General features: G+C 31.8%; 1 protein-coding gene across 2 annotated transcripts in view; it reads left to right on the top strand.

The window, feature by feature from the left end:
• The window catches only part of GALNT13 (polypeptide N-acetylgalactosaminyltransferase 13), a 413,355-nt gene that overhangs the window by 242,574 nt on the left and 156,278 nt on the right, over positions 1-14,503 (top strand). For both annotated transcript variants that reach the window (XM_004674649.2, XM_012728953.1), the window contains exons 5-7: positions 1,995-2,161; positions 2,863-3,070; positions 7,116-7,286. In XM_004674649.2, coding sequence (XP_004674706.1) covers positions 1,995-2,161; positions 2,863-3,070; positions 7,116-7,286 — 546 coding nt within the window. The remainder of the gene's footprint in view (positions 1-1,994; positions 2,162-2,862; positions 3,071-7,115; positions 7,287-14,503) is intronic.

Here is a 14,503-nt window from a genome sequence, read left to right as displayed (position 1 = left end):
AAAAGATACATCTAGATAGACAGAGGTGTACAGTCTTAGGGCAAGACCTGAGTTTTGCCAAAGCAAGGGATAGGAATCCCTAAGGTCTGGTTGGGTTAATTTGTAAAGACTGGTCTTTTTTTGTAATGAATAACATTGCTCCACCTCCAGTTTCCATCTTTCACTAAAAACCTTCCAGGCCAATTTAACAATTTATTGACTGCTTCTTTTTACACCTATATTATGAATCTGTGAAGCTTCCATCCTAAATATTCTTCTCTAAGTTTTGTCAAAACTACTTTCTCCTCTATATTTTGTTTTTCTTATGCATGATATCAAAAGTTGAAAATCTTTAATCATATTATAGTCCAGGTATATGTACATTCTTGCCTGGTTATTTTGCAGAAGATTTCACTGACTAGGCAATATTTTAGACTGTTTAAAGGGTGATTAAATTCTCAATAGACTCATAATCAGTCTTTGTTTTATTGTATGTTTTCATCTCCCACATTTTACTGAATTTTTTGGTTTACTTGTGAAAGAAATTAATTGTAGCTATGCTAATTTTGTGTCATATATTTGGTTGTTCGTGAGTGGCAGGAAGTATGTCATTTGTTTTGTTTTATGGAATGATTTTATTCTCTAGTTCTTTAGAATGTTATACATGAAAAAAATAATGTAAAAACTTTTGTTCCTACTCTGTATATGGAGTGACTATTTTTTAATATTCTGTAATCACAATGATTTAAAATTACATGACAGAAATATCTGAATGTTAAGTTGAATAGAATAAGAACCATCTGCTTGATAAACTTGGCATGAACACCTAGGTAATAGACAGATAATTTATCCAAATGTGCCTATTGAGATTGATTGCTTGGAAAGTGAAACCTGGGCTTCCTTGAATTTATAAGCAAAGCTAAAAGTTCTTTTGAAAACATCATATTCTGAAAGTTATGACATTAGGATGTAGTCTCTTACCCATCAAGGTGCTCTAGAAACCATCTGCATTTAAATCTTCTCGTGCTTTTTTTAAAAAATGGAATCTCAGACTATACCCCAGACCTACTAAATCAGAACCAGCATTTTAACAAATCCCTAGGTGTCTTTTATGCACATTAAAGCTTAAGAAATGCTTGTAGCCTATTCCTTTTCCTGGTTTCTGATTTTTTTAAAAGAAGATTTATTTATGCATACAGAAATGGGGTACAGGCCAGAGGTGCAGGAGCAGTGAGAGGATTCACCAGAGCGGGGAGCAGAACAGACAGATCCACAAAGTACCCTGCTGAGGAGAGCAGCAGGCAAGACAGGAGAGGTCTGCTGTGCCATGTGGATCACCTCCCTAGCCGGGAATCGCACTGAAGCAGCCATAAGTTGGCTTAGCTTCACAGTGCAAGGCTACAACCTGCTGTGCCACCAGGGAGGGCCCTGGTTTCTGATTTTAATTACACTGTATAGTACTAATTGTGAATCTGAAAACTGAATCCTTCCACCTAAATTTCTTTCAAAGCAGATATGTTTTGTAGCATTCTCAAAGAGAATGGAAGGCATACATGAGTAGATTTTAGAACAGAAAAATAATCTGTTTTACATGCTTCAAAACCCTGTGGATTTGTCTTTTTATGTTCTTATGATTTTTTGAGTTACACACTAATTCTTTTTTTCTAAACAGAATAAAATTATATCTGCTAAATGCATTCATCTGCCCCTGTTGTACCTGGTCTTCTATTGACAGTCTCAGAATGTTATTTTAGCTTTCTTAAGCTGATAGAAATCATGCTGTTTTGTTCCCTGCAGGAGTTAAAATAAAATATTAGTAATTATGCATGTTTAATTTTCAAAATGCCAAGTGATTACTCACAGCATTTATAAAAGGAAAGTGATTTTAGATATTCGTAAAATGTTTTCTTAGTATGGGACTCTCAAGCCGAAAGTTATGTTACTATGGATTTTTTTTTTATTACAATGATCTGAATGAAAAACAAATTAACATGTACCTCTTTCCTCTTTTCCAGATGCAAGACAAAGGTCTACCCCGATGAACTTCCAAACACAAGTGTAGTCATCGTGTTTCATAATGAAGCATGGAGCACCCTCCTTAGAACTGTTTATAGTGTTATAAATCGTTCCCCACACTATCTACTCTCTGAGGTCATTTTGGTAGATGATGCTAGTGAAAGAGGTATATATATATATATATATATTTGTTTCTTTGTTTATATTTTCAATTTAGAAAAATGTTTTATGGACAGAAATATATCTGAGCTATGACTATATTATCCTTATATTTATACCAACCTTAAGCCATCTATCAAATGTTCATCAGTGTACCTAGTCAATGAAACAAATTACTAATTATTTCCATTTCTTTGATGATTCCATTTGGTTCTTACTAACTCCAAAAATCAGCCAAAAGGCCTTTCAAATGTGTCTCTCTTTTTTGTTTTTCAGCTCAATTTAGAAAAATTGAGCTTTTATATGATTTTGTGGATAGTTGTCTGCTTTCTTTTAATCCAAGTTAATACCATATACATTTTGGAGTTGCTTTACTAGTATGACCTGGTTTCTAAATTAGAGTTAATATGATAACTGCCTATTTATCCTTACATTGTCATTAAAGTGACAGTCATAATGAACTGTACATTAATTTACCAAAATAATTTCTAACTTATCTTTCTTAATACAAAAAATATGATGATAAAAATTGGCCACCATATCTGTTCAGTGAGTTTCCAGCTGGGCGGTGTTATCTTTGCTATATTCTAAAACAGTTCTAAAACTCTCTGACAAACTTTTTATTTTAATTTATTTTATGTATATATTCATATATATGATTTTTTTTTTGTTCATTGTATGCTGACAAATTCTTATTGAACATTACAGATTTTCTCAAGTCGACATTAGAGAATTATGTGAAAAATTTAGAAGTACCAGTTAAAATTATTAGAATGGAAGAACGTTCTGGGTTAATACGTGCCCGCCTTCGAGGAGCAGCTGCTTCCAAAGGGCAGGTGATAACTTTTCTCGATGCACACTGTGAATGCACTTTAGGATGGCTGGAGCCTTTGCTAGCGAGAATAAAAGAGGACAGGTAAGAATCTATGTGGTATGTCTGCCTGGGTTATTATTAAACTGTTAGCCAGATACAGTTTCTATTAAACTTCTCTATGACATCCATGATTATAGCACCAGCAGTCCTCCACCATTATGGTGTGATTCCCCTCACTGGGTATCCCCAAACCATATAAAACATTGTACGCTGTTGTTAACATAGATAAGAATTTATGTAAGTTTCAAAAATAATAACAAAACTCTCCAAAATGTCTATTTTTAGAAGTTTCATTTCTTTTAAAACAGCAGTTTCCTAACACCTCTACTCCCAGGCCCCCCCCCTTGCTCTGTGATTTAACAAATAGCTCTGCTTATTCATGATTAATAGTTTTCGTCTCAACTTGATTATTTGTTCTATTAGAAATGGGTACACTATTCAAATAGTAAAGGAAGTCAGTCAAATCCAAAATCATACAGTACACTATTTTATGAAATATTACACCCTTTTGCTTCCTCACAATTTCATTGTTAGATGACTGGTCCAAGTTCTTATCTGTGCCACATGTAAGAGAGGAGCAAAGTAGTTTGCCTCTGTTATTGGAATTGATGGGAACAATTATTTCTTTCCATTTCCAGACCATTCTTCTCTTTACTAGGTCATAGTTCTTTTTCAAATCCTAGTTCAAATACCACCTTGAGGAACTTAAAAGTAAACACATTTACTTACACACCCTACTGAAAAGAAGTCATATTAATATAAATAATGTAGGTGTATGAATGGTTTAACTATTTGAATGCTACTTCTCCTCTGTATATAAATATCAGAAAAATTAAATACTTTCATATAAATAAAAAACCCATATAGATACCTATCTTTCCTTCCAATGATTATTCTGAAAAACAACATTTTTTGTACAGATCCTCATAAGCATTGTTAATAAATGAGTGTAGTCCCTAAGAACCTAATGATACGAACTAAAATATGCTGTCTGATAAAAGAACAAATCTTTGCATAATACACTGACATACTCATTTTACTTACAGTTGAAAGATCTCTCTAGAATTGAAGTTTTAATTAGGTATCCAAGATGGGTTGCTTAATGTGAGCTCCTCTAACCAGGTCATTCATGTAGATGGCAGGTTTTGGTAGTTGCCAGAAAGATGGATGGAGGCTGTCAGTAAAGTGAACCATAGCTGTTGAGTAAAGCAGGAGACATCTTTTGGTTTACTAAGTACAGGACACAGCTAATAATGTTTTCACTTTATATACTATATGGTACCCACAGGAGGGTAAGACTGGCAAAGTAAAGTGAACTTGGAACTTCTGAAAGGCATTTCCTGGCAACTTTTCATACATTTGTAACTGTTTTAAACATGAGTGTCATATATTTTGCAACTGTTTTAAACATGAGTGACACAGTCAACTTAGTGAGTTTTTAATATGTTTCAATATTGTCATCCACAGGTGATTTATACTATAACAACATGTTTAGATTGTGTTTACTTATAAAAAACTCAGTCTTATCCTGGTTATAAGTTCTAAAGTTGCAATAGGTGGTTAATAAAACTAGATCTAATTTCACTTCCTTGCAAATTAAGTCATTAAATTTAATTTAAAAAGAGAAAAATATTGATTTTGTTGGAAACACAGCCATCAAGTTTTTCTAAGACTAAATGAATCCTGTTAATTTCACAGAACTCCAGGTTCTGGCCATTTGTGACAATGTTGTGTGCCAGTCTCAGTCTATCTGTTACTGATGTCACTGGATGGTTCCTTGTGATTTTTAATATGATTGCAAGTTGTTCTTAAGCATAACCCATCAGATAACTTTGGGGAAATATGATTTATTACTTATGGGTTCTGAAAATTGCACAGCATACCTAAGGCCATACAGAGATGTCTGAGAGAAAGAAAGAGAGAACATGACCATAAGCCTTATAGTTATTTTACTGGAAATGAAGGTGGAGGTCTTGCATTCTTGGACTCACTTTTTATTGGTAAATAAACTCTTTGTCAGTAAAATATAAGAGCATGGATTTATAAAAATGTTACCCAATGATACAAATAGTGAACATTTTCTTATCTTAAAAAATGACTATCAACAATGTAAAGAAGATGCACATTACCCAAATGGTTCATTACTGAAACCATCCAAGATCTATAAAACAAAAAGTCATAGTAGAGTCAAATAGCCTATCTGTCTAGTCTAGGGGAGAGCATTGTTATTTGAAATGACCATCTTTAAAGTAGAAATCTCTTGAAAGTGGATGTCTTGGCAATTAAAGCTTAAGTCAGGCACCTAAATAACAAAAAGAAGGAAAAGGAGGAGGGAAAAAAAAAAAGAGGAGAGAAGAAAAATAAAAGAATCAACTGTCAGGGTTTAAACTAATTATAATACATTATACATTTGAAAATGAGCACTGTTGACACTGATGTTATAAACCCAGAATAAAATATGAAAAACTTTTATTTGATTTCCATAGCTCTGTATAATTTAAGAGCATATCTGTATATTTACCTTCTGCCAAAGTTGAAAAAAGAGTTCTTCTCATCAAAACTATCTATAAGCAATGCAAACTTGGGTAGACATTAGTATATTCTGTGATGATTAAAGAGAATTGATCCCATAATAAAATATATAACTAGACATAGAAAAAGACTGGAAAAGGCACAATTTGGATTAAAAAGAATGTTTATATATATCATTATACATATGTGTGTCCTTCATTAAGAACACTATTACAGTCTAGATTCCATTTACCACCATTTATCTGACCCCATTATGCCCAAACTCTTTCCTTCTGGAATCACCAATCTGTTCTCTGAATCTGTTTTGCTTTGAACTGCTTGTTCATTTTCTGTTAATCTATATAGATGAAATCATGGTATTTGTTTTGCTTTGTATGACTTATTTCACTTCACTAAATTAGTAACTTCATAAATACCTAATGACCTCCTACAAGGAAAATTTTCTACCTGAAAATTCAGCATCAACAATATAAGTTAAAAATAAAAATAGGGCCCTCCCTGGTGGCGCAGTGGTTAAAGCACTGCACTAAGAGGCTTGAGCCAATTCCACACGAGTTCGATCCCCGCCTGCCTGCCCCGGAGGAGCTCCACATGGCGAGGCAGACCTCTCCTGGCCCGCCCGCTGCTCCCCTCAGCAGTGTACTTCGTCGATCTGCCTGTTCTGCTCCCCACTCTGTTCCTGGTGAATCCTCTCACCCTCCGCATCTCTGGCCTGTACCCCAGTTCTGTATGAATAAATAAATCTTTAAAAAAAAAAAAAAAAGAAAAAAAGAAAAATAAATTCTAAAATAATAAAACCAGTGGTTGTATAGACACACATACAGAACAATATAAAAAATAAGCTGACTCTCTCTCTAACATGAAAAAATGGTTATGGGTTATATCCAAACAACAAAAATCTGATTTTTTTCTTTCCCTATCCAAAAAACATGTATATTTTTTCTATAAATTTCTAAGTCTAGGATAAATTCAAAAGTCATCATGATCCTACTATCTTTCGTAGGAAACATTTACTTATATTCATGATTATGATTTTGTTTTTGGTTCATTTTGTTGGTTTTCTTTGTTTTTTCCAGTCAGCATTTTCTCATGAAAATTTTCTCAGAGTTTCTATTTAAACTAACCTATCCATTTGCAAGCTGCTAGACCTAATTTGCCATCATCTTTTCCTCATTTCCTTCATCATATTGCTTTCTAGTAGCATATAGCTAAAATGATGCATGATCTCAATGTAGCTCTTACTAATCATACTATGGGTGGAAATTTTATGAAAAATAGACCATGTTCATCCTGCTGAGTTAATACTTAGAATGCATTTGGAAATGATCTTAGAGATCAATTAGTATCTTTGATTAGATTGTATGAGGTAGTATAGTCTCTAAGGAAGATGTAGTAAAGGGAAATAATTTCAGAGAAAGAGAAGCTAAATGAAAATAAAGGCTTATTGAAACCACAAAGGATTAAATTTTAGAGTATTAGCTATATTGAATTTAAAGGAGATAATATAGCATTTAAGTAATTACTTATCCGTTAACTTGTTTTCATTTTTCTGCAGGAAGACAGTAGTATGCCCCATCATTGATGTAATTAGCGATGATACTTTTGAATATATGGCTGGGTCAGACATGACTTATGGAGGTTTTAACTGGAAACTGAATTTCCGTTGGTATCCTGTGCCTCAAAGAGAAATGGATAGAAGGAAAGGAGACAGAACGTTGCCTGTCAGGTATGTAGACTGAAACTTCCAAAGGATAGCACATTTATTCCTATAATAATTAAGAAGTCTTAAACATTGGTGTTCTAATTTAAAAGTCCTTTAAATTCACGTGCCTTCTATTCATATATACATATATATTACTGATTTTTACATAATACCCTAATTATCGGTGGCAATATAAAATCTAGTTTAAGTTGGAACAGTCATATATAAGGATTACAAAATGCCAGAATTCTTTTGAAACTTTATGTACTATTATATTCAAAGTATTTTTATTATAAATTTTCTATGTGGTATTTGCTAGTCTTGACACTTCAGGTAGATATTTATCTTTCCTAAATGTACATAATTTATAATAGAGTTTTCCTCAAAATTGATCAAACCAAAAATGTTTTGGTAAATATTTAAACTTTACCAAACTTAAATAACTATCTTCCTTTTGAATACAAAATAATAGTACATTTTGAAAGTTTAAATATATTGAACATTATTAAAGATTTATTATTTTTCACAAATTATTTAAAATAGCTACCTAATTTGAAATATTCATCAAATATGTTTGCCCTTAATATGCATGAGAAATAGCATAGGCATTTTAAGTCATCTAGGTAAGCATTACCCAGTTTATTAACATAATATTATCATATTCTGACTTCAACATATTAATGTGTACCTCTTACCAGCAATCAAAAATTGGTATCTTTAAACAATACTTTGCAGAGGGAATTTATTAGCATATCTCTTAAAAGATGAATTGTAATCATAAAAATCCTAACACTCTAAAAATAATGTATAAAACCCCTAATCTAAACAAAAATGTCTCTAACTTGCTAAGGAAATGACATCATTTTCAAGTCTAATTTTTTAATGAATTAAAACTTATTCTACAAATTGGCTAATGGAAGAGAATAACTCTCATTGTTTATTACTGAATAATTCAATATCAGGGATGTTAACCCCCCTTAAGGAGATATTGCTACATCAAAGAGAAAAAATAAAATGTGGCATAAGATAATTGTATAGAGACTTGTGAGATGATGATATTAATATTTAAAGTAATTAAGTCACCTAAATCTTGCTGAAACTTTCACATTTACTAAGTCTTACTGGTTTTTGCTTTTAACAACTTGAGGAACATTTAGCTTATATTACCAATGTTTATTAGAAATCTGCATTTCTCAGCTCATGGTTCATCTCATGTTAGCAGATTTTAAGCTTCAGATCCCAAATGAAACTATTAAAATACTTAACAAATACATTCTAATATAGTGTTCTTTGTTTGAAGATTTAATCTAAACGAATCTGTTTGTATTCATTATTTTAAACTCATTGGTGAATTTCTACTTTAGTTAACTTTATTTTTTCACAGAATAAATGAATATAAGCAATAGTCATCCTTTATAGTAAGCAAATACTGATTTCACTCACAAAAGTAGAAATTTACATAGAAATTGGTCATTGTTTATACAATTTGTTACATATTAATCATAGCTTACAGTGGTTTCATTGTAGTAACATGGGCAGGTGATAGAATCTAAGTATGTTTTATTTGTTTGCTTCAGTAATTACAAAGCATTTTACTTCTAAAATGCTAAGGGAGCTGGAGCTAGAGAAAAATAGAAATCTCGGTCTTTGCTGAAGTTTCTAGATTTTTATGGCAAAAGGTTAATTAATTCACTGGCTGTGTTGTAACAGCCTGCAGGTAATTTTCATCAGCATGGCTGTAATGTGAACTTTCTTTGTACTTGTAATCTATTACTTGAGCATGTGATCATTTTTCTCACATTTGTACAAACAGATAAATCATTCTAGGTGTTGAAGACATTTTTTTCCTACTTGATTAACAAGATTCTGAATAGCTAAAGTGATTAAAATGAGGTTGAAATTTTAGCTTTCTTAAAAGAAAGCTTGATATAAAATGTCAGTTATGACAGAACTTTATAGTGACTATAATTGGTTAGTCATCATTTAGAAATACAATCATGTATTTGCGTACTTAGAAAACCAATTGAACTTGTGACCTAACCTTGACTATAACACATTTAAAATAAGGTGTATAATGGTTATACTTATTATCCCATTGTCTGTCACTGGGCTTTGATATTTTCATTTTGAAAACAAGTGGAGTTGGTAAACCACTTGATATTTGTAAAGTTATAAGTATAGAATTATAGCATATATAGCCACAGATACTTACCTTTCTTTAATCAGAAGTCTCCTTGACATTTTAGAAGTCAAATTCAATGGCTTTTTAAGAATATTTCAAATCTATGTAAAATATAGAATAGTCAAATTTTTAAACTAGAGTTTATATACCAGAAAATTGCAAGCCACGTGTAATTTGTAGATGTGTTTTATTTAGGTTCAATAGGCTATATAGTGTTTTGCATTTTAAAAACCACCAACATTTAAAAATAGGGTGTATTTTCAATAAGAAAATAAATTTTCTAGTGATTTTTCGAAGTCAGAATATACTACTACAATTGTCCATTATTCCTACATGGCACCATAAGAGGGGGTTGAGTAGAAACTTCCCATAAATAAGAGGCATGAAAGTTTAGTCTGATTTCCCATTTCCTTTTTGTGTGTCTGACCTTCACTCTGAGACTGAGCATCAATTTCATTTATCATAATTTTTGCAATGGTGTAAATATTTCTCAGTTCTTGTTTCCCAAACAAAGGTGAGAGAAATATGAACATTGAAGTTGATTCATCTTCACATACTAACTTTATTTGCCTGGTGATAATCTCTAACACCTAAGACCCTTGATTTAGAGGTAGTTGTCAGGTGAATGGCTGAGTTTGAAGCCATTTGAAGCCATCACACATGCTAGCCCTATATGAACATGCGTATAATAACATAATGGAATAGAAAGGCATAGCATAAATTATCTGGTATTGCAAATGATCTCCCAAATCAGTTAATATGTTTGGGTTGTATAGTATATATTTTTCAGATGCATGTAACTTTTGATTTGATTTGGCTCAGAATATTGAAATTGGTTTGATTCCATATGCAAATGCACTTGTGTGCATATTACTGAGCATTCTGCTAAGTTCTACTCATATAAGGAAGAATAAGACAATTTCTGCCCTAAAGGTGCTCTCTGTCTGACCCTGTCTATGTGTTTGTTTGATGAAGGAAATATGCCGATAACTGGCAAGTTGAAATAGTGTGTATGCCAGTTGACATAGTTCAACTCCCGGAGCAAAATGTGTTTCTAGAAGGATCATGGCTTTGCTCTTACTGATTACTTTAACCTCTTAATTATGCCCTATCTATAACCCTCCATAAATAGTTACAAAGGTGCACATTTCTAGTTTAATTTCTCCCAGATTAAAACAGATTTCTTTATTAAAAGTCTGTTTAAGGTAGTCAGTATACCTACTTAATTTTCTTTACCCTTTGTGTCTAACCTGAGGGACTCTCAATTTAGTCATTACTAAGATTCTTAAATATAACTGACTTCTTAATTGAAGTACCATGTTAAGTATCTTCTTAAACAGTTTTAGATTTTCTTCTAATTTTGTTACCATAATAAATCAGATGTAGATGTAATTATGAGATTTTTTTTCCTGATACACTTTACTTACTTTGATATCCTATTTTAGTAACATTTGTCTGATCTCATCTCATACATTTCTTTTTCTCTCAATTATAATTAGGAATTCAAAAGAAGCTCAAATAAATTAAATGACACAATTAAGAATCTAGATTACAAATATTATATCTTTATTGTGAAAAATGTATAGAATGTGTTTATATATTATTTCTTGTATTATACTAGTATGGCATAGAAGAAAAATAGAAGTAGGTTTTGGAGCATCTAAGTTTTATTTTTAGTTCCTGTACTTGGGAAATTATTCAGTCTCCTCAACTATAAAATAGGAAATTACCCTTTCTTTTTTGCTTAACTTTTGTGCAAGCATAAACTAGTACATGAGAAATACATTCAAAATGGGTTATTTCAGTTTTATTTTTGATAATGTAAGAAACTTGTATGCATTGCAAAATAAATTTGAAAAGTATCTAAAGCCAAAAAAACACAGGATACTAGTGATCCATCTCTTCTAGTGTTTTGTTAGATTGCATTCCAAGTTCATTTTGGTACTTTTCTATGACATCAAATTTTTTCATAAGTAAAACTTATAACACCCTCGAATATCTCAGTGGTTTAACTGTTCCTCTCTATTTTACAGTCTAACATTAATCAGCTGTTTATACTTTTTCCTAAATATATCTTCTGATCAGCAGTATTATATATAATGTAGCATCGCTAGATTAAGCATTCAAACATTATGAAATTTGATTTAATATCCTTGACATCTTCTGCCAATTTTATTTTCACCTCCCAAATCATGACTGACTCTAATTTATAGTCCCTTCAGTGTGTATTATTGGTGAAAACACTTATTTTACTCAGTAAAATGTGGTGCAAAATAATACAATGCTACTTACTATTTTAGAGCGACTAAATTTCTTAATTTTTATATCATACTTTCTTATTTTTTTCTCAGTTCAATGAAATTATACTTTTAAATTGGAAGAAATGAAACAAAAATAAATTCACAAAATACTTAAGGCATTTCTTCTTAAGAGGAGGTACTAAAGCAACAGCATGAGGAAGGTCACATATGTGAGAAAGGCATATGTGAGCAGAACAAAAGACTTTAGAAAATAATTGAAATTTGGAAGGTTTAACTATTCAACATTCTTGCCAAAATATGTTAAAAATATAACATACATTTTCTTGAGTTCTTTTTTCTTTTAGTTCACTGTGTATAAGGGTGCAACTGATTTTTGCTTATTGATGTTTTAACTTCAACTTCATTTTACTGATTCCTTATTTCTAATATTTGGGTTGTTTCCATATCTTATCTATTGTATATAGTGCAGCAATAAACACAGGGGAGCAGAATAACTGATTTTAACTCAAATTGTTTTCTGGACATGGGGGTATATTGTTCATCTGTTTAATTCATTTATTTGACAAATCTCTCTTCATTTAATAATATTGAACCAATATTGTGGAAATACTTACAGAAGTGGTAAAATGTTAGTAGAAACAAATATAATACTCAGTAAGTGATCACAAGAGCCTTGAGAGAATAGAAATATAAAACTATTGGATAAGAGAGTAGAGAAGGGGAAGATTGCAGAAGACTGAAGGGAGGAATGTTGCACTAAAGCAGCCTGTATGGAATATATGGTCTGTGTATTGATCTAATAATGCTGCAGCTTTGAACTTATAAGTACATTTTTATAAAGATCTAAATGTCAAATTGATGCAATCAAATTGGGAAATTATAAAACCTTTATTAGTAGCAACTAAACACTTTCAATACAGGGAAATAGCAAAAGGAGTAAAGGACCTCATTGGATGATTCCAGATGACTGATTCTAGAAGGAAAAACTGGAATTTGTTCTTTAAAATATGTTTTGAACATTCATTTAACCTTTATAGAGGAGCAGGTTTTTATAGAAGAACTGGTTATGGCTTATAGACCAAATTTTAGAGACAGCAGATTCTAGAAGCAAGAGGATTCCACTAACAAATGGTTAAGCATAAGACTAAAATTTCACAGTGACCATAAAACTGAAGAGAGATAAAAGTCAGAAATACTTTGCAAGACAAGTTATTTGGAAAATAATTGAATGAGGTGTAAGAAGAAAGATGGTTTCATCATTTTATGTTACTACTCTGAAAGGAGCTACAAAGGCAAAGTAGGATGTTTAAAATGAAGTAAATATGAAAGAAATAGCAAAGTCAAGGTTTCTATGTTATACTAGGCAGTCAGAAGATCTCATTAAAAAAAAATCTAGTGAGTAATTAGAAAATCATAAACAATGCAAGAGTAAAGAAATGAGAAACAAATCACAGATTAGCAGTCAGCCTCATAGTGATGGCACTTAAAGGCATATGATGAATGAGGTCAGGAAGATTAGCACCAGAGAAAAGTGCCACCAAGAGAACTTCAAGATAACTACATTTTGGGACAAAAAAAGGTAGATAGTAGGTATATAGTTCTATGAAACAATATTATAGTCATATATTGTACTCATATCACAGATGTGAAACTAAAAACTTGACTAAGATCTAACAGTTGCAAGAGAAAAAAAAATTGAGACACTGATAATAATAAAACAAATAGTGTAATTGGCAGAAGGAAATCTTTCTGTAAAACAACACAATGGGAGTCAGGTAAAAAGAATTTCAAGCTGGGAAGCTCATAAATTGTGTGTGTGTGTGTGTTTTAAGAATGAAATTAAGGAAAAGCTATTGAAGTTCAGAATCAATGGGACCCTTTCAGAAAGAAGTGATTGTAGAAGTGGGAACAAAATCCATATTGTAGTAAGAAGGTCAAGAGGAGTTGAGGGAGTTCATGGAATAGGAAATACATGTCCCTACTTTAAATAGTGAGATGGAATGAAGATGCACTATACCTTAGAATAGAATTTAATGCAACAGTTTAGTAAGCTCAAAGGAACAATCTAGAAATCAGAGGCATAAAACATAAACGTAATATATTCAATGAGCAAGAGGCTGAAAGAGTAGTCAGAATAGCACAACGCGAGAGCAAAAGAATGATGCTATCTCACAGTAAAAGGAAAGGAGGTATTTTCTCTAAGGAATAAAAGGCCTTGAGAAGATGTCTGTACATATTGTGATACCAATTAAGAGAGTTTAGATTTCATGAATGAGGGAATTTAAATTGTATCCATTTCCTTAATCTTAGAAAAGTTCAAAACTTTGGAAGAGATTCAGTTTAAAATGAAAAAGATGAATAAATTAGTAAAAGGTTTGTTAGCTACTTTAGACTACATACAGTCAGTAGCATAGGCTACAACATGCTCAGTTCATCTCATTTTTTCAAAGATTCTGTGGGTCTTAGGAACAGCGATGGATGGAGCAAAGGGGAAGTTTACACAAGAAATGGCATTTTCAAAAAGAGAGTGGGATAACTAGGTAAAGATAGAGAACTTAGTGTGTTAAAGTAGATTTTACTAACTGGAAGAATCTCGGAGAGGAGGAAAGAGAAGGGAAACAAATAGGAAAAAATGGTGATCATGCAAGAACGTGAAGTAGCTAAGGAACCCATAACACCAGCTAAGGTTAAAAACAGCTTCAATAAAACTAAAATAGGAGAGACTATAAAATATAAAGTATTCCAGTGGCAAAATTTTAGAGTTTGACATCTCTGATATGAAATAGTTTTGAATTATC

The sequence above is a fragment of the Condylura cristata genome, unplaced genomic scaffold, assembly GCF_000260355.1.
Source record: "Condylura cristata isolate star-nosed mole 26May11 unplaced genomic scaffold, ConCri1.0 scaffold00002, whole genome shotgun sequence".
Taxonomy (NCBI): Eukaryota; Metazoa; Chordata; class Mammalia; order Eulipotyphla; family Talpidae; genus Condylura; species Condylura cristata.
This window is presented reverse-complemented; position numbering and strand designations above follow the sequence as displayed.